This window comes from Chelonoidis abingdonii, chromosome 2 (assembly GCF_003597395.2).
Source record: "Chelonoidis abingdonii isolate Lonesome George chromosome 2, CheloAbing_2.0, whole genome shotgun sequence".
Taxonomy (NCBI): Eukaryota; Metazoa; Chordata; order Testudines; family Testudinidae; genus Chelonoidis; species Chelonoidis abingdonii.
In genome coordinates, this window is record NC_133770.1 from 223262487 (window position 1) to 223284533 (window position 22047).

The 22047-nt window shown below is 39.4% G+C and overlaps 1 protein-coding gene across 1 annotated transcript in view; it reads right to left on the bottom strand.

Moving 5' to 3' along the window:
- Nucleotides 1–255: 255 nt before the first annotated feature.
- The window catches only part of LOC116816222 (ras-related protein Rab-10-like), a 60113-nt gene continuing 38321 nt past the window's right edge, over nucleotides 256–22047 (bottom strand). Inside the window, exons 7-8 of the mRNA XM_075062023.1 lie at nucleotides 13809–13910; nucleotides 256–1397 (exon numbers count right to left, since the gene is read on the bottom strand). Of these exons, the coding sequence (XP_074918124.1) occupies nucleotides 1320–1397; nucleotides 13809–13910 (180 nt within the window). The 3' untranslated portion in view covers nucleotides 256–1319. The remainder of the gene's footprint in view (nucleotides 1398–13808; nucleotides 13911–22047) is intronic.

The window sequence follows — 22047 nt, forward strand, 5'->3', positions numbered from 1 at the left end:
AACAGCACTCCCTCAGCTTAATATTTTTTATTTGATTTGTGTGTGTGTGAAGTGGTTGTTCTTAATTAAAAAAGAACACCCAGGATCTGATTCTGTTCTTCTTATACTTGTATATTATCAGGGGTTACTCCACTGAAGTCAGTGCTATAATACCAGTACAAAAATGGGTTCTACTTAGAGCAGGAATCAGATTTTCAATGTATTTATACTGGGAGAAAGTGATAGTGTATAGACTAAAAGGCCACAAAAACTTAATTACCACTGAATATACTTTTATTAATACTCAGATCATCTAGTATAAAGGAACAAATTGATAAGAACATTAGAAAACTTTAACATACTGAAAATATTCCACTACAATTATTTTACAAAACTATAAACTTCTTATCAACAATCTACTGACCACTGGAAACATTCCATTGTTCTGATTTACAAATTAAGAGGATGCATACATCCATGTGTAACATGATGAAGTCTTTTTCTTAACATTGAGAGTCCAGTAAATAATAATAATTGATTATTTGGTGTTCTACACACAGTGTGTAACATTACATTAGTGTAAAGACATGTATTTATCACCTTCTGTTTTTTTCTTCATTCTAAAGTCTGTATAATCTATGTACATTAGATAAGTTTTTCTTTTCTCTTTTGGTCCTGTTACACCTCATTTTGCACTGGTATTACAAAACAATACAAACGCTTTACATTGGAAAAAAACAAACAAAAACCAAACAATCAATTCCCCCCCCCACCTCAAAAAAAAACCCACTCCAAAACTATCCAGAAACGTATGTTAAGCGACCACCCAAGGACACGGCAGAATCTCAGTTATGGTCTCTAATTTAATTGATAACGTCTCTAATTTAAACTTAATTCAGACTGTATTGGAAACCTTGGGAATATTTTAAATTGGTCATTTAGATCAGAGGGTTGCATGTCTGAGGGGCCCTTGTTGTAGGGTTCACTATGTGAAGAGACAGACAAAGAAAAAAAAATTAAGGCAGCTATTAACTTCAACAAGAGAAGGATTGTACATTTAGGTCCCATTCCTGAAAACACTGGCATATATGAATAGTCCCACTGTGCTGGTCATAAAGGTCCTAAATGCAAATAATTGATTTAACTTCACTTTAAAAACTAGGAAATAGAACATTCATGTATATATAGTATTGTAGCATTGTAAATGTCAATACTTATAGCAGCAAGATTTCTGTAACATACACAAATTGCCTAAATAATCAAATTCATTTTAACACCTTTGTGTATTCCTATGAAATCGTTAACATTTCCTGAAGTAAGACAGAAGTGCAGGTGACATTTCACAATTGGCAGCAAGTTCTCTTTTTCTTACTTTCATTTAGATCAACCACATCTAAGTCACACAATATGCAGGAATTCTGCAAAACAAATTAAAATGAACATGGCATTAAGATGAATGCAGCTGCACTACATTAACATAGATGCTTGAATATTCTTCTCCATGAGTGGACTCATAAGGCAGCCAATCATATATTTTAGCTTTATAAAACATTTTAGTGTGTTACTAAATATATTTCTAGCTCTGAAGAGTCAAATGAAAGGCTGGATATTTTAGGGAGTTTTCTAATAAATTGGATGAATCTAGTGCCCATGGAAGTGACGGGCTGATAGGACACTCTCATACTATACTTGGCTCTGGCCTCTTTTCTGAGTCCCGAAAGATCCTAGGGGTGGGCACGTATGGTCTTCTGAGAAGATATCACAAGTCATGAGCTTATCCTGTAAATCTCTACTCACGGAGTGGTACTTGCTCATGTAGGTAGTGCTAACGACTGCTTGCATAAGTTAGAGCTTTCCCTCGTGAGCAATTTAGTCCTAGTGTCATCTAGGACTTTAAATAAGCATCAGATTTTGCTATGACAAATGGTATGGTAGTTTTGTGATGTGCACAAATATCGGTACTCATTTTCACATTTAATTTAAAAGTAGAATGGATTTTATGCTCTCAAAACCCCAATCTTCAGAGATCCTGTACAGTGGTACTGATGAATTGACCTATTTTGCCAATTTTTTCCTAATTTACTGTACAGTAATAGGAAGTATTATAAACTCCCTCAGCTCTGAGAAATTGGATTTATTTCATCTCATTCCTCTCATTGGTGGAAAGTCAGCTCAAAGGAAGGGATCCAGCAGCACAACGCACACACAACTCCTACTGGGATGGAGGGGGGCTCTGCAGTTCCAGGCAGGGATGTGTCTGGGGTAGCCAGGGATGTGCCAATTCAATGCATCTTCAGCTGCTAAGGAATTCAAACAATAACTTAAACTAGCAGAACCCCACAAGAGACAAGTAATGCGAAACATGCCCGCCCTTCCTCAATGATAACTCTCCTGGAGAAACAAGGGCCTTTCTGGAGCCAGGATTAACAATTGCTCCTTTCTGTCCAGCTGCGGTGACCTGAGCCCAGGATATCAAAGGTCCTAAACTAATATTTCAGTAAATGAAATGGACTTGTTTAGGGCCTGCTTTGCAGAGAGCTGAGCACCAACAAATCCAGTTGAAGTCAATGGGAGTTGCAGGTGTTCAGCATCCTTTTAAAAAAAATGAATCAGACCCTTTATTGTTATGAAGGAAGTTAACTTATCCTGGCATATACATTACAGTTCAGTAGTTTTGCTAGCCAATTGTTTTTTTAATCTAAGCAACTCCCAACATTTAATTAACTCAGTCTTAATAGAAGTAAAACCATCAAAATAGCATCGTACAATAGTAAAACATTTATTTACTAACATTAAGAGAAGATAATAATCCCAGCACAAGGTTTTGGCCTAAGGCCCTTCCTGTAAGTGATGAGATATATTAAACTGGGCAATTAATACTGACAAGAAAAACAATTGTAAGCAGAGTCAGGATGAGCTGTATCCTGACATCTGGTGGTGAACTGTGGGCAGCGTGGAAAGAATGTCAAGAATCTCAAAAGGTGTGGACAGATTTGCATTGGCATCTACCCTCAACTTAGCATAAGCCCACAGCAGCTTGGGATGGTGATTTTAACAGCTCTGGGATCCCCAATTTCTTTGTTATTGGGGCAGGAGGAAAAAAAAAGTTTGTCACCTATGACTAGTGTGAATGGGGAGCTGTGTGACTGCTTTGTGACAGAAATGACTCAACCTCAGTTGGGTGTACTTGCTAGACAAGGGACATGGGTTCAAACCCACTGAATTGAGAGAAGGTGGGGCAGGTATTTGTGCCTGGTAGTGCAATCTCCTTGTGGAAGCCCAGATGCACCAGTTCCACCCTCCTCTTTCCATTGTGGAATATCAGTGTGACTTTTTTTATTCCCTTAGAATCTAGATACAGGTTACGAGCTGAACTCACTTGGGGTAATGGTGCACTAGCACTGGGGCTCCTGCTATGTGCTGAGATCACTAAAAGTTGAAATTGCAAAAGAGCTGAAATTACTGAGCTGGGAGCACTGAGTACTGTGCTAACTAGTGGGGACTGAAGCTATACTGCAGAACAGAGCATTGCGGAGTGGAGGGCAGTTGTGAGTGGCTGAAGCGACCACAGGACAGCTGTGGAGCTGAGGCGTGCAGAGTGGAGTAGCTTGGAACGGGTGGAGTGGCCCACGGAGCAAGCAAGCAGAGCAGTTGCAGGGACAACTGGAGCAGCTCACGGGCAGCTGGTGGAGCGGAGCAGTTTGTGAGGACAGCGAGGAGCAGAGTGGAGCAGCTGGTAAAGGCGAGCAGTTTGTGGAGAAGGCGAACCAGAACCATGAGATGCAGGGCAGTTGGCCCTGTACATGTAAGGTGCCCTTTCACCCAGGCTGGGGAGGACCTACAGATAGCTCTTGAATTCTGGATGGCATTGACCAGATACTTTTTGGGTTGTTTGTTTGGAGTGATTGGACTTAAGACCTAGAGGGGAAAAGGACATTGCCAAATGTACTTGGGGTGAGAGTTTTTGTTTATGGTTTGTGTTATAACTCTGTTTATGGTGTTTCTCCAAAGGGATGCCGCATTGATTCCTTCCTTTATTAAAAAGATTTTGCTACACTCAAACTCCGTGCTTGTGAGAGGGGAAGTATTGCCTCCTAGAGGCGCCCAGGAGGGTGTGGCATGTAAGTGTCCCAGGTCACTGGGTGGGGGCTCGAGCCGGTTATGCTTTGTGTTACTGAAATGGAACCCCTGGATACTGAACCCGGCCCTTGTTGCTGCCAACTCAGAGGAGCAGAAGGGTTACACAATCAAAACCAGTTATGCAGTGTACTTGTAGCAAACATCTTAAGTCCCTGAGAGGTGGGACACTGAATCCCAGAATGAGGGGATAAAAACATGGGACCTTTTGTTATGCAAATAAAGAAAAAATGGTTTCCAATTTCTCTACTTACTATTCTTTCCTTTTCTGCTTGGCTTGTTTACCAAGAAAGCAATGATACACAGAGACATGCATGCATCCAAGAGGAGTCCCCCACTTTCTCTCTGAATCCAGCAGCCAGTGGCTCTCAACCTTTCCAGACTACTGTTCCCCTTTCAGGAGTCTGATGTGTCTTGTGTACCCCAAGTTTCACCTCACTTAAAAACTACTTGCTTACAAAATCAAACAAAAATTAACAAAAAGTGTCACAACACACTACTACTGAAAAGTTGCTTGCTTTCTCATTTTTACCATATAATTATAAAATAAATCAATTGGAATATAAATACTGTATTTACATTTCAGTGTATAGTATATAGAACAGTATAAACAAGTCATTGTCCACATGAAATTTTACTTTGTACTGACTTCGCTAGTACTTTCTATGTAGCTTGCTGTAAAACTAGACAAATATCTAGATGAGTTGATGTACCCTCTGGAAGACCTCTACATACCCCTAGTTGAGAACCACTGCCAGCAGCAATACTTACATGTGTCTTGCTACAGAGGCCAGTTGTTGAAAGGGATATTTCTTTACCTCTTTGAGAGAATAAGTGTCATGGAACTCAAAGCATGGACCTGGGCCAGAAAATGACTGAAAAACATCCTGCAAAATGCAGAACAATTGATAGGCATGACTGGGAGACTATACAGAGTATGAACTTAGATTTCAAAGGGCATAAGAAATTAAATGTTGGATATTTGCCTTATGGTTTGGGGGGGTTTAAAATTTCAGCTAAAATGGTTGGAATTAGTAGGAGCTGAATATGGCAGCAGGGGAATGGGTTAGGAGTAGAAGTTGATAGGGAAAGGGGGAACAAGTGTTTATAACTATTAGAAAACATTCCCCTACAGAACCTGGAACTAACCATTATTTCTGAGTCTCAACCTTCTATTCACCGTAAACAGCTGTAAAACCCACAAACAAAGTGTGTCTTTATCTCTTTCTGGGGCAGGTCCTCATAGAAGATAACAGCCTTCTACTGCTACCAGTTACTCAGTTAACTCAAGGGACAGCTGGTAGGACTCTGTCATATGTAAGCATCCCAACTCTGCTGAAGACCAATATGCAAGGTCAATATGGATTCACATGATGGAAATTTTGTTTTTTCAATGTTTAAGTTTTTTTAAAAAACATAGGAAATTACATAAAACCCCCAACATTAAAAGAATGTTAAGATTGCAAAGTCAAGAACTCAATAATTAGGAAATAGCAGAATGAAGGCTGTCTTTGCAACCTTTATTCTGCTCCCTTGTATGTATGCATTATGATGTTCTTTAGCTACATGATCACCAGGGATCCTAGTTTTCCATGATAAAAAGCCCAAAATTCTGATTAAAACCCCCCATAAAAATTGGTGTTTTTTCATGTTTGAAATGCAATTTTAGTTTCCCTAGCCACTATATAGGTATTAGTTGAACACAACGTTTTATTGATATATCTACAATTTTTAAGCAAGTTTGAAGCCCACCAGTGCCATCAATCATTATAATAAAATATAATTAATAGATCTGCAATTTGTATTTCTTACATATGCCCAATACTTTTCTGTTGAGCGGTGGAGTTCGGCTGTCAGCCCTTTTTTTTGTTAACGTGGAGACCCAGATAATGGGGGCTTGGATAAACAGGGTTCTATTGTTGTTGGGTTCCCCCCCCCAAATGAAAAAACTAAGGATTCTCTGTAAAAACGCAAATTCCGCATTTTTCCGTGGCCAACAGATTTCTAGGATCACATACTATTTTTTCCATCAGACCTTCGGCCACATCCAGTATACAGGGCAGCACGCACTGAATGAGCACCAGTTGACTTTTCTTTTTATAATCAATCATGTAATATGTAGACCCATGAATTAGGTATTTCATACCATTCAAATCCTGTACTGGTGGCAGAATTATTAATTTCTTCGTGGGCTTTTCTAGATGCTGTCATTGTAGTATCTGAGATCTTTACAAACACAAATTCATTAATCCTCACAATACCACTTTGAGGGGATATTTATTATCCCCATTTGACACACAGGGAACTGATGTACGATTAAAGCAAAAATGATCAAATTCGCAACAGAGTGTTTGAAAATTTGAGAAGCCCAGAGTCTCCTTTTTCAGAGTACATAGCATTTAATAGCACTCTACGTATGTTCACAGCAGAGCTCCCAATGACCACATCTGCAGTTGTGAGCACACACTGCATATCTACAATCAGACCAGGTGGCTCAAGTTGTGTACCCACAGGAATCCAGTGAGGAACACACACTGCTCACCTATAAAAATTTCTATGTAACTTGCCCAGCACCACACAGGAACTCTGTGACAGAGCCAGAGATAGAATCCAGTTCTCCAGAATGGCATGCAACTGCCTTAACAACAAGACTCTCCTTTCTCTTCAGTTCCCTTCCTCATTTACCACACACCGTTCTTGTGCAACAATTGAGGCATAGGCTGCACAGACAACAGCCTCATTCACTACACAACCCTGATTCACTCCCAGAGTATAGTCTGTCCTGTTCACAGAATAAGGAAATACTACGTGGTCATGTAACTAAAAACTGTATCATAATGCATTGTTTTAACATATCTTTGGGCATTTAATTAAATATAGTACAGATTAAATTAACTGAATATATAATCTTTCAGGTTTTATTATCTAAAACATCCCTAATCAATATAAAAGAACCATTATGAAATGGTTACAGTAGGTACTGTTCATACAGTGATACCTTTTCATCCAAATGGTATCCAATCATTAGGCTTTATATGTTACTCTCACCTTCAGTAGAGGAAAACCCTGGATAGAAACATTGTGCTCGGTTTTGATAGTTCTTTTGCTCAGTAAATATACGTTTATTAAATACAGAAACTTGTTTTGATGGTTAATTGTATTTTTGGGGAGTGAAGAACATTGTTTTCTATGGTTTTGTTGTACTCTTCAGAGAATGGCAATTGCTCCTGGTATTTATTTTGCTGATTTGGGGGGAAGGGGAGTTTAAACATAGTTTCTTTCCTCCTCCCCCCAGTTAATATGATGTCATAACCCAGAATCCACAAAGACCAGACTTAAGTACAGAGACTATAATATTCTTGTCAAAAGCTATTTGGGATGACAACTGATCTTCAGCCATTAAACTCAGCAACATATGACAGTATGCATAAATCTAAATGCTAACTGTATTTTTTTCTGTTTTTGTTTAAAGTGTGACTCATGGTTGCAAGATGGGTCACTTGGTAACCATGAGCAGTGTTATTAAACAGCTGTCATTGTCTAATGAGCAGGTTTAGGCAAATCTGAATCCAGACTCTTAAGAATTCTGAATAAATAGAATACTGTTATTTGTAAACAAGCCTCTGCAAACTTTCAGAATACCTGATAAGCCCAAATAATAATGTCAGAAACATTAATTCACACTAAAGATTTTTTCAATAATATAAAGTCATTTAATAACAGCTGTTTGGATTGAACAAAACACATGTATTAGACATTCTCAAAATTACGGCCTGCCTCTGTTACTCAGGTGAGTAGTTGTAATGAGTTCAGGTGATCAGTTAACTTTAATGAGACAATTTATGTGAGAGCTGCAAGATTGAGACCTTACTGTAAAACGATTTTCACAACTGGCGCACAACTTAAAAGTCTATATAATGTTGTTTTAACTATCTGATATCAGTGAGCACAAAATATATGCCCCAAGCCCACTATAAAAATACAACACAAAGGAAGATGTAGCAGACTCTGACATAGGGTAACTTGCTGCCATGGTTTAAGGTATGAGGCCCACTCTTTTATATTAGCAAGCGTAGTGAGAATAATTTTGAAAACAAATGTTCAATGTGTTTTTACACATTTCAATGTTTCCTCCAACTTGAGTGTCCTTCAAACCACAAACTGCTCTAATTTTAGAGTTCCAGGAAGCCCTGAATCTGTGCACAAATTACAGGTCCCCAGCATTCCGGTTGCAGGAAGAGACTATATAGTTAGTTAATAAAGTGCCAGCAGATGGAGCTCAAGAATATTTAGCAAAAATCCCGGGTTTTGTAGGACCAATAGAAGTTGTTGCTGTGAACCTGCAAATATATTTGTCTCTGCAGCTTTTTACATCAGCTCTTCACATAACTCACCTGCTTCCTGGCAATCTGGCCCTAATGGCTTCCCCAGGGAACTTCTTAAAAGGGATTTCCTTTGTGGAATTGGTGTGAGATAATATGCTTTCCCTGGCTTATCTATATCCAGCAGGGGTGCATCTAGTCTTCACCCCCTTATCCTGTGTGTATCCTGGGATAGGAGGATCAATGCCACAGAGACAAACTGGCCAACGGGAAGGGAACTCAGAGACCTGTGCCTTGAGAAACAATTTTGGACCAGAACACTGTGTGGGGCAGGGCCGGCGCTACCATTTAGGCAGACTAGGCAATCGTTTAGCGCGCCAGTATTATTGAGGGGGAGGCATTTTGCCAGGGGGGCAGCAGATGGCTCCGGTTGACCTGCCACAGGGATTCCTGCAGAGGGCCCGTTGGTCCGCGGCTCCGGTGATGCTTGCTTGCATCATGCCTGCGGACGGCGCTGCTCCCGCGTCGCGGTGGACCTCCCACAGGCATGCCTGCGGCAGCTCCACCAGAGCCACGGACCAACGGACCCTCCGCAGGAATGACTGCAGCAGCTCCCGGTGCCGCGGGATCAGCACGGGGGGCAGCGAAATGGCCATGCACCTAGGGCGCAAGAAACCCTGGCGCCGGTCCTGGTGTGGGGCTTTACCTTATTTTATGATGGGTAAATAAATGTTTTATTATTATAAAACAGATGTACCACTATCCCTGATGTGTGGATTACAGCACGGCACCATTTTACACAGTTGCCAGTCACATTGCTGACTACATTCACTTCTCCAACATAGAGTTAGGGAGGTTAAAATTCAAGCAGTATATCCAGGTTTCACTGTTTTGTGAACAAGCAAATTATTTTGTTGTACCTGAAAATTTTGGTGAAATCAGAAGGCAGATTCCTGTTTTTATTGTAAACTCTGCCTTACCAGTCAAACGGGAAAACTGAATAAAACTGAGGTGAGGAAGAACCTCATTTGAATCAACAAAACAAATTTCACTGGAAGATGGTAAACCACTGACCAAAATAATGTTACAGAAGCACCTGCTAACCCATCAGGGATTTCAAAAATCTCCAGAAAAGAAGAAATTTTACTACTGGCAAATTTGCAAATTCTCATTAAAACATTTTGCACAAGCACACACACACAAAGTGGAAATTAATAAGTTTACACACTTCTAGTCAAACAGATGGTTGACATATAGCTTTCTCAATATGCTAAGACCTCTGTCAGCATGTCTATAGTATAGAAAATAAGCATCTTCTAGAGTGAATATATTAAAGTCATACTTAGAATAATATGAATGCAAGTAACCTTACAGTTGAATGTCATTACACATTGCAGCCATGTCTCTCAGGTCCTACACAATACACATCACCTAGAAACATGCAGGGTGACTAGACAGCAAGTGTGAAAAATCAGGAACAGGGTGGGCGGTATAGGAGCCTGTATAAGAAAAAGCCCCCCAAATCAGGACTGTCCCTATAAAATTGGGACATCTGGTCACCCTAGAAATATGAGCTTAATATATATTTGTCTTTGCAGCTAGTTGTATTTATAGTTATTAAATACTTTGTAGTTTTTCTGCTTAAAGAAAATTCCAGAGACACTGTTATTCTAACATACCTTATTATTCTTTATTCATAAAAGATAGTGACTACTCATACAGGATCTTTATGTTTCATCTCCCTTCTGTCACTGACACTATAGCATGTTCACATAATATGATCATGCTTTCACGCTCTTAAAGTCATTTGGGTGCTTGAGTGAAGCCTAAATGTCTCTCCCCTTGCCAACAAAGAAAATACACAAGGCTTTTTCTGTGTGCTGCACAGCTGAAAGCAAAGTACAAAAGCTGTACACCTCATGCTGGAGAACATGGGGCAGACTAGCCAGTATCATGCCTTTGCAACATAAATAACAAAGGCATTGGCCCACTGTATCAATATCCAAATCTTTTTATCTCCTGGGCTTGAAATTACCATCATTGTTTGATTTAATTACACACAGAATTAATAACGTTGGAATATATTTAAGTGCTAATGAAAGTAAAGTAGCAAGATGATAGGTAAACTGAACAGGAGATGAGCCATCTTCTTCTAACAACTCTGCATATTCACCTCAGTTTCCCTACCCTTTTCCATGCTGGATTTGCGCTTCTTTTAAAGCTAATGACTAGTTTAGCTAATGTATGTGTTTGTTTTGCAGCACAGACAAGAGTCCTCGATTAATCTGATTGAGACAATCAAAATCATTTCATTTATAACCAAAGATGCATTTGAATAAATGTTTCTAGAATTAAAAAACTGTTCCCCTTAATCCTCAATGTTTAATATTGATATATAAATTTGCTAGTGAATCTTCACAACTGTTATTGCTAGTGAATCTTCACAACTCAACAACAGCAAACAGGTCTATTACATTAAAACAGCATTTCCCAAACTGGGGTTCGTGAACCCCTGGGCGTTCATGAAATGTTACAGGGGGTTCTTGGGGAAAAATTCCCTAATGGCGGACAGAGCTGTCCCTAGGACCGTGAGCAGCATGGGACACGGAGGAGACTTAACCTTCAAGGCTCCTTACAAGAAATGGAAGGGGACGTGGATATTTTTTGCTGTTTTTAAAATTAAATGGGCAGCTAGCATTGTTTTTAAAATTATTATGAAGAACAAGTTTAAGCTTTGTTGTCACTTGCGTTGTTTGCCTGGAGTGCTCAAGACCTGAATGCTTGTGTCGGAGGAACTCTTTGAATTGACTTCTTAAATACCTTCATGCTGTTTCACTTCTGATACTCCTTGATGAAACATAGGAGCTTTGTCTTATAACAGGCTTATTCAAAGTGATACAAGCTACGAAAGTGAGATCTTGGAAGAGAGTGTTGCCATTTTCATAATGCAATAAAATACTGTACTGATAAATAATAATGACTACATAGTGTGTAATAAACATGTCACAAAAACAAATTTAATATTTCCAAGATTACTGTTTTTATAATTTATACTCAGGTAAAGGAGAAAATCCCTGGAAATATTCATTTTTAAGAGGGGATTCATGAGACTTGACATTTTAGTGAAAGGGGTTCACAGGTTGTTAAAGTTTGGGAACCACTGCATTAAAACAATATCCTTTAGTGTTTCAAGTACATGCAGTAAATTCCTTGGTTACAAAAGAAATAAAAGTAAACCTATTTGAGACACACTCTACCAAATCTTAAGAGGCCTACTGTTAGTTCTTCTGATGTGAATGATTTTTTTGACAGTAATAAGCTTAGTACTGTTGTATGATAGTATTGGTCCTTGATTTAGAAGCAGTCTGACTCTGAGCTGATTAGTTTCACCACTATTGTGATAATTAGGTCTATGAATTACCCTACCTGTGAGCACAACTGTAAAAAGTGAGTGAAAATTCATGGAATGTCATGATAATTTACAACAACAAATGCTGACTAAAAAGGTGCAAAAGTAAGACAGAAAGACTGAGTTAGTACAAACAGAAAGTCCTACTGATAATTCAAGGACTGTATTAAGATTGTGACTGGTAAACAGAAGGAGAATGGAAATAAATGAACTAAAATTGGTGTTTCAGAAATTAGACCTAATTGGTAGACAAAATTATGAACAGATGGGCTATTCCATCTATCACTCTCTTTCTGGATCCTTTAAAAAAAAAAAAGAGAGAGAGACTTTGGGAGGAACTCTTGCTACTGCAGCAAACTTCACCATCGTGGGTGCCACCCCCACCATCTCCTGGGACCCCCGGCCTTCGTTCTCCTGATCCCAAGAAATGTTCTGTCCAGACTGGGCCAGAGAAAGGGACCCAGATGATTTTTCCATCTCTATCAGCTGCAGCTGAATCCCACGCACCACCTGGGACGTAAGATTTTCTCTCTCTCTTCCCCCACCCCCACAACATGTGTCCCTTTCCTTCTCCACCTGATTTCTTTTCTTTCCAAGTTCTCTCTTTTTGCCTTCTGTTTAATAAGAGTCTGGCTTAGCCAGCCAAGACTGCATACTCTGGTACACTATGTATTTCCAGCAGTACGGTTGCAAGTGAAAGTCAATACCAGAGACAGAACTGTCATTTTTTATCTTTGCTGTTCTTTTCTCTCTCCTTGTGTGTGTGTTTGTCCTGTTTTGTCTTCTAGAAATGAGACTTTAAAGGAAGCAGCAGCAGCAGTTCCAGCCCATCTCTACTAACTTCTTCTCTTTTCCCCAAAGGATAATTATTACCATCTTTAATATCACCCAAGAGACCATCCAACAATTCTTTCCAGCTAAAGGGAAAGGGAACAAGGGATGTTGTTTTTCCCTCCTTTCTGTATTTTTAATGAATGGTTGAAAGGATTTTTAATGCTGTTTATACCATGGTACTATGCAGGTTGAGGTCTCTGTATATCAAGCCTCAAACCTTTCTGAAACTGTGTAATGTTGGACATTTACTTGGGTTATGTTAACACCTTTGAATCTTTGGGCCCATATAGTCCAGCTGAATTAACAAAACACCACCCTGTACGGCCATTTAAATCGAAACACTGGAATTTTCAACTTTGTCAGTAATTTTGTTCATTTATCTTCACTATGACTTCAACACTACTCTGAACTGAAGGCTAATTTTGTATAACTAATGTTGGTAATGAATGATAATAATAATATATTTAAGAAGAATATCCATTAACATCTAAAGCAATATTCTGCAATCTAAAAATAAATCCCCTGATGGAAAATATTGTCTTAGCTAATTAATAATTCAGTGTTTTGTAATTATTGCTCTAGACACTCAGACTCCATCATGCAGTAGTAAGTACCTTTACACTGCCACACCCTTCAGGCTGAGAGACTGATTCTGACAGCAGCAATCCATTGCTAATTAACTCAGAAATCCTTTAAGTCCTAGCAATTTCAAAAGAGGAATTTATTTTCCTCTTTATTTAGCAATACCAATGTAAATAATTTGCACACGTGTGTTATAAATTGTGGATCATACATTTGCTAATTGAAAATAAATGGCCAACTCCTTCCACAGCTTCTATACTCCCAGCCCAAGTCACGGGAGAAGTGCCTGTGGCTGGTGAATCCGCAAAGCTGCACATTCACCAGCCCCACCTCTTCCCCAAACCCAAAACTTTTGTGTGCTACAATACAAGGCACATCCACAGAGCACAGCTCCATGGTACATAGGTGGTATATATTCCCCTGTAGAGAGGCTCACCAAACTGGTTCTGCTGTGTTAAAGGTCTTCAGCAGCACTTACTCTGTCCACAGGATTTGTCCCAAAAAAGTTTTATTGCATTGCCTCCTCCCCCCAAAAAGGAACCTACCTTGTCCAATATTTCTTTGACCAATACTGAAAAGGCATCTTCAATATTTATGTTATCTGTAGCACTGGTTTCAAAAAAGGGTATACCATATTCCCATGCAAGCTGAAAAACAAATAAAGGTAAAAGAATGACATATATCCATATGTACAATACTATTTATAAAAACAAAATATTTGATAAAGCAACTTTTCAATACAAGTAAACTTAGACTGAATTAATAAGAAATAATAAAGCATGCATTCGTAACTTTAGTGAATGCGATTTCATAGAATTTCATATGCGTCCTCAATTTACTAATTTTAGGAATTCTTAAAACATACTAATACATTTTGCACATGCAGTGATGCTTTTTCTGACATGTGTCTTCATATACAAATTAAAAGATAAAAGGGTAATAGGCCTCTTCTAATTGTTCATGGATATGGAGAATGGATTATATACAACAACTGTGTTTGAATGAAACTTTTTAAAATATAGAGAAGGAAGATTTGGACTGCAAAACGTAGTTTCAAATCTGGCAAAAATCTACAGATATGAAAATGAGGATGTAAAAATGAACCCAGTTCTAGATTATAGAAATAAGTGATCCAATATAAAGATATACACTACAGTTTAAATGGTAATACAATTCCAAAAAGGATAACATTGAGGTTAATGGATAATATGTTTATGTCTTGTGGAATTTTTTAAAAATTATTTTTGTCTGTATTTGCAGCATAGGGATATGGGGCCTGAGCTAAATCCCACCGGATCAGACACATGGAGCATAAATTGAACAGAGCTGGGTTATATGAAGCACCTGAACTTTGTATATCCCTAATTTTGGAGAGCCAGTTAGTGTATTGCATAATCTCTGTTTTCTCCCATTTTTAAGATTCATTTTTGAATTAATTTTCATAAAAAATTCAATAAAAATACAAAAAGGTAAATGACTTACAGTTTTTATGTTAACAAATACAGCACAATTCACAGGCTATTCAATACAATTTTACAATTATGCAACTTTACAACTTGTCAAAGCTACAAAACCAGACAAAAACACAATCAGACAATATTACACAGGCATAATATGTTAGGATGGAGGTAACAATAATAACAAAAAAGATACAAATAGGAAAAAGGGAAGCTGGTTATGGGGGAAGTGGCAGCCATTGAGAGGGTAAAAGTGGAGAGGTCAAGTGGAATGGAAGTCTGGAATTATTTGAGCTCTCTCAATATTCTTTATCCAAATGTATCAAGAAATGGGGTCCAAATTTCTCCAAATTCATATAACTGCTCTCTCCATCAAAAACCTATCCTTTCTTTTGCTGCTAACTCAGACAGGTCTGAATATTACTGTTTTATTCTGGCCATAATCCTACTCCTCTGTTTTTTAAAATTCATGCACTTGGTAATTATTGTGGCCCTCAAGAACTAAAGTCTTTGTGGTGGAGTTAAATCCAGCGCAGGAGGTACATAACCTAGGAAATGATTTTCAGCTCAGGTTTGATTGCTGAGGCCAAGCCCTATTCTCACTCGTGCATACCTTTTTCCATAGCTGCCTGACTGATGGACAGTCCCACAGAATATGCATCAGGTTTCCTCCTTCTTTATTACAGCGCCAACAAACAAAGGACAAGGCCTCCACAACTTGCACAACTTCTGTGACTCCCAAAACATTCTGAATAGAATCTTTTGTTGTATCAGGCATGGCCTGAAATCCAGAGGAGCATGTTTAAGAGCATAATATGCGCTGCCAGTGGTGGTCTTTTAAGGGTTGTGGTGGGTATATGGGTCTTGGCATGCTACAACCAATTTGAGATCTGTGATGTGATAAAAATATAATATTAATTTTGTGAGTCTGGGAGCCCAACACCTCCACTTGACTCAGGAAGCTGGAGTTTTTCAAGTGATTACAGTTTTCTTTTTTAAAACACAAGTTTTTAGCATTTTCCATTAGGGAGCAACCCTTCAACATATAAACCAGTTACAGAACCATAGTTTTTCTTTAAAATCATCAACTATTTACAGTTCTCTTCTATAACCATGCTCCTAAGTTTTAGAATACAAATGCTAGGGTCCCTACAGGCTCCCATCCATTCCCATCACCTGCAGCAAAGCCAGTGCCTACTTCAAGTTGCCAGGGTAGCCTCTCCCCAGAGGGAGGTGTAGCTCATAGAAGAAGACAACCTGCAGACAGCTGGTCCATGGAGGGCAGAAGAAGAGAGAATCTAACTTCCACCTCAATAGCAGGAAGTCCTTTAGGGAGAGAAGAAATAAAACGTAATAAAGAGGAAAGGGTCGTAGGTCCTCACACTAGAAGCAAAAGCCCCACTTGGAGGTAGGAAAAGGATGAAACCATGAAAGAGAGAGGGGGAAAGGAACCATTATGGGGAAGAATTTCAGAGGGATGAGAAAAAGATGTAAAGAACCATGGTGGGACAACAGAATACAAACAGACACAAGGAGGGGCGTAAAGGGACAGAGAGACATTTTAACACTGGAGAGAGAAAGATGGTGAGTATCAGAGTGTAGCAGTCCCTGCTGTCCAAGCATGGTGCTACAGGCACTCCCAGTCTCAGTTTCCTAACCCAGAGATGAGTCTCCTCAGCTCTCTGCACACCAGTCAGTGCTGTGATGTGGTTCAGCCCTTCAGTCAAGTCACAAACAACCTCAAACCCTTCCAGGAAAACAAAACAAAAACTAAAAAGTCCCAACAAACAAAAATGTCATTCTGCCCTTCCGGGACTTGTCCTCAGCCCTTCCTGTGAGCCCTGTTCCCAGCCTCTGGGCTTTCTGGCTCTGGTATAGAGCACACAGTCTCTTAGCCCATGCTGGGCTATTTCTTGCATCCTTCCTTGCTCTGGTACAGAGCACTTTGTTTCCCTGGAATACCTAGCCTCCTGCAGACCCTGGCTCAGGGACTTCCACAGGAATCTGCACACTCCCCATGGCTCCACGCTCCACACATCTCTCTCAGTCTTCTTATGAGGCCTTGGTGTCTGTTAAACTATTACCTAACCCCCTAGTTCCACCCTCTCAGGCTGCGAAGTAGCTAATTAATTATGCCTAGGGTGGGGCTGGCTCCACTCCTCTTCAAGAGGCCAGTCACCTTGTGGCAGTGAGTAATAGAGAATGGGACAAGTAGTAATGAGGTAAGACAAAATAAGAGGAAAGGAGATGCTCCTTTCCATGGAGAGAAAAGGAACAGATAATATGAGACTACATAGCAAACATTTATGTGGAAAAAGTAGTATGGAGATAGATGGAATGAGTTGGAGATGTGAGAAAAGAAAAATAAATGGTTAAAAAAATGAAAGAAGGAAAAGGCAGTGTAGTTTTTAGGTTAATGAATTTTATTTAACTTATTTATGCTCCTTTGTTCCAGTGTGTTTCCCTGACACATGTCCTCTATCGCTGTTAGTGTGAGGAAAAGACAGAATTCACAGCTATTTTGAGGACCTAGGCTTGCTGGTTATGCTGGTTTATACAGTTGGAAATTTGGAGAAGACGACAAAGGGCTTGAGCATTTCCTTCCACTGGATGGAGCCAATGAGGGATTGGAGTGGAATCTCTGCAAGGACAATGCAGTCAAAGAGTCTATCCCCATTCCCTTCCATGCAGTAAAGAGAGGTCCATGTGCAGACTTCCCTTCTGTGCATGGAACTGAGGGACAGGATCCCACTCACAGAGAACAATGAAGTTTACAGTGTACACAAAATCCTGTGAGGCTCGGAGTATGCCTACACCGCAGTTAAAAACCTGAGGCTGACCCGTGCCAGCTGACTTGAGCTCCTGGGGCTCAGGCTAAGAAGCAGTTTTACTGTGCTGTGGATGTTCGGGCTCAAACTGGACACTGGGTTCTAGGATACTGCGAAGTGGGAGGGTCCCAGAGCTTGGGCTGCAGCCTGAGCCTGAACGTCCACACCACAATTAAGCAACCGCTTAGCCCGGGTCTCTTAGCCCAAATCAGCTGGCACAGGCCAGCCACGGGTGTCTCATTGCAGCGCAGCAGTACCTTTAGTAGCTCCCAGACCTCAAGCTCATTTGGAAGCTTCTCCATTGGAAAAAAAAAATGTCAACTGTTGGCAATTACGTATGCTTTTCAACCAGGTCTAGTTACAACTCAGATTACATTCCTTTTAAAAATAAACAAAATAAATTATGTTTTGGGGTGCAGGAAGCAAAAATGCTAATCTGCTCATCTTCCCTCAAAATTCAGAAGTCATACTTGAAAATGCCAGAATGTATGTTGTGCTTGGATTGGCGTAAAAAGTTATGGTCAATGAGTTATAAGGATATTGAAGACAATAAAAAAACAACAATTTAGAGCAGTGGCTCTCAATCTTTCCAGACTATTGTACCCCTTTCAAGAGTCTGATTTGTCTTGCGTATCCCAAGTTTCATCTCACTTAAAAATGACTTGCTTACAAAATCAGACATACAAATCCAGAAGTGTCAAAGCACACTATTTCTGAAAAATTGCTTACTTTCTCATTTTTACCATATAATTATAAAATAAATTGATTGGAATGTAAATATTGTACTTACATTTCAGTGTGATACTTGAGCCTGTTTTTCACTTGTGAACCTTATCATTCAGCGGCTACTGGCCAGCCACCCAGCTCTGAAGTCAACGCTTCCACCAGCACCCGCACAGAAGTAAGGGTGGACTGTTATAGTATTGCCACCTATACTCTGCACTGCTGCTGGTGCTTTCACACCTTCAGAGCTGCCGAAGAGTGGTGGCTGCTGGCGGGGGAGTTCATATTGTTTATGGTGCTGGAGGACTATTTTTTTAATCCTGCTCCCATCCCGCAATACCCACTCGCACTCACTCCCACATTGTTTGTTGAAATTTTATTCTGCTCCTGTTATTATGGCAGTGGGTTTTGCAGGACCTGCAGAATCCCCGTCCCACTGCAGGGCTCTAAAGCCTGTTGTAAAACTAGGCAAATATTTAGATGAGCTGTTGTTCCTCCTGGAAACCTGTACATTCCCCTGGTTGAGAACCACTGATATAGGGGAAAGAATTTATTTACTCTTGAGAAAGAGAAATAATGTTACTAGTTTTGCTTCTTAAAAAGGTAAAATTTCTGTCAAAATGAATGACCACAAAAAAAGAAATTTACTTGTAATATAAACTACTTCATACTGTCAAGATTAAATTGTCCGACACAATGTCATCTTCCGAGTGGCAGAAGTGAGAGAATTACAAAATCAAAGGGTTTCATAAGAAATTCTCTCAATGAAATTGGGTTTTTCTACTATAAAATGGGATAATGTGTCCAGAATTTTGAGGTACTTTAGGAAGAGCCAACATACAGGAGAATCTTGAAGGATTCATAAATCCTCCCTGCGGGATTCTGCAAAGGAATAATTCTTGTGGCTTGCAGTTCTGAATGTAGTATAAAATAGATGAATTTGAATCACTCATTGGCAGAGTTGGTATTCTAAGATTTTCTTTTCATTTCTTTTTAAAATTGGAGTGAGTGGACAGTGTTAGCTATTTCCTTGCTTATGGAACCTTTCACCAACCGACTCATTCAGGATTCTCTTGAGCTTTGAAATCATATTAGAAAAAGAAACACTTAGTATAACTAAAGAGAGCTTCAAAACACAGGAGAAATCTAGGGAGCAGACTGGCTGGTGAAGAGGTAATGATTTGTTAAAAAATAAAGTGTTAAAAGAAACATATGGTTGCAGAGTGAAGCATTCAGAAGTCAGAAAATACCATATTTAACAGTCTGTGAAACCTTAACACTGCCCCCTTGTGTATATGCTTTATAATAAACTCCAGTTACATGATCACTTTGTTTAAAATGGTATGTAAACACACACACACACACACACACACCACATCTTGTACTACTCTGTGCAGGCTAGACAAAGTCCATGAAAATCCTCAAATTCAAGGTATATAATGAATAAGGGAACTGTGCACTTTAGAAGATACAGCTTGCAATACTGTTCACAGGGTGACATTATTTATTATTATTATTATTACTTTACAATTTCATAATCTGAAAAAAATTGGTTAAATGCTAACAAAACACCCTGTCTCATATAAGGTGCTAACCCTGCCTGATGGAGCGTCTACCTTATGAATGAGATAAAGGCTGATTACAAACCTTATGCATGCATACAATTTTCAGCAGCAAAAGCCATGTATGCTGAGAGTTATAGCCACAATATCAGGAGGTGCCTCCCTGATCTCCCAGTGGGTTCTGAGAGAGTATTTTGCTACGGCTCTTTAAAAGGTACAGCATACTTCTCCCTATGTGCCCCCCCACAGAGCTCCACTATTCTTACTCCCTTTCTAACAAGTTGTACCCAGAGGTTATAAGGGAAATGATTATACAATCTTATCTACATCCAAGGACTTGTGTACTTTGAAGCATAGCCCTTTGGTTTGAGGCACAGTAGTACATCAATAAGGACATTTTGAGGCAGCTCCATTTAAATTAAAAAACATGTTTTGTTTATCTAAGTGTGAAAGCAAATAAAAAATTAATAATACAGGGACTACTGTACTGATAGCTATATTCAGTTTGATTTTCAATACATTTTACATAGTTCTCACATTTTCAGTTTTCCACATGTTTCCAGATTTGTATGTTGGCACACTGCAGAAATGGTTAGGGAGAAGCTGCAGGTATTGGCAGCTGGGGCTTTGGGCATCTAAGAACAAAGCCAGTCAAAAAAATGCTATTTATATTTCATGAACATTTTCTAAAAAACCATCAAAATGTTCATGTTTGAAATTTTTCTCAGAATCTGTTCAGTTCTTTGATGAAAGAAAACATTGTTGGTTTTTCTCCTACTAGAAACGTAAGATGGAAATAAAAAATGGAAGAAAAAGATGAGAAAAATAAAATCACCCTCCAGTCTCATTTTTTGAAAACCCCAAATGTTCTGTTTTTTCATTAAAAAGGACCCAGAAATTCAAACAAAACAAAAATTTTCCATGAAAATTCTCATTTTGGTCAAAAGGCCATATTTTTGTGTATCAGCTCTACATAAGAAGACATGGAAGGTGATCTGGGTAATGTGGGATAAGTACTTTACCTGGATATGTCTGAGAAAATGTTTGGTAGCAAAAGGGTTAACAATGCTGAAATTTAAAACTGTCTGGCCATATCCTCAGCTAACATAAATCTGCGTAGGTCCATGGACTTCAGTGGAAATTTGTCCTGTTACATTACCTGAGGATCTGGCACAGCTTCTTTACAATTAGGGTGACCAGATAGCAACTGTGAAAAAATGGGACGGGGGTGAGGGGTAATAGGTGCCTATATAAGAAAAAGTCCCAAAAAACAGGACTGTCCCTATAAAAACAGGACATCTGGTCACCCTATTTATAATTCATTGTTAAAATCAATTGATATGAATGGAACAGCTAGTACATGTCTTAGGGTTATTGCTGCAGGCTGTCTGCACAGTCAGGAAGACAACATTTCTATTCACATTTTCACAAAGATTAGGACTAGAAATAACTTTTAAAAAATGCAGAAAACTTAGATTTGGAAGCAAAATTCAACATGCAGCAAATCCCATGGCCACAGAATAAACATATTGCTGATTATAGCTGGAGTGCTATTTATTTACAAATTAGAACCTTCCTCAGTCCAACTCCCAAAAGTGCAAAGAACAATGGAACCCCAAATATAAGATAAAACCACAACAATAAAAAGAGAATTCAGTCCCACTGTGAAAGACACCAAAGATAAGCTACAGTGAACAAATGGAGGAAGAGAGATGCATCAGCAGGAGCCCTCAATGGAAAAGACCCTGCATCTTGCTCTCTCAAGACAGTGGATCACAAACTCGACCGCTTATGTAGGCAGCACTGTATACTCAATGAGAGAAAGTAGCATCTTAAGTGGCTGCCTTTGATATATGTAAACAGCAGCAGGGGGTGCCAGAGAGATTCCTTGGTCTATTGCAAGGGCCCTAGCAAATTCATGGTCCATTTTGGTCAATTTCATGGTCACGGGATTTTTAAAACTGTAAATTTCATGATTTCAGCTATTTATATCTGAAATTTCACAGTGTTGTAATTGTAGGGTTCCTAACCCATAAAGGAGTTGTGTCTGGGAGGGTTGCAAGGTTATTTTATGGGGGGTTGCAGTACTGCAACCCTTACTTCTGCGCTGCTGTTGGTGGCGGTGCTGCCCTCAGAGCTGGGCAACTGGAGAGCGGAGGCTGCTGTCCTGAAGCCCAGCTGTGCAGGCAGAGCCACTGCCAGCAGCAGCACAAA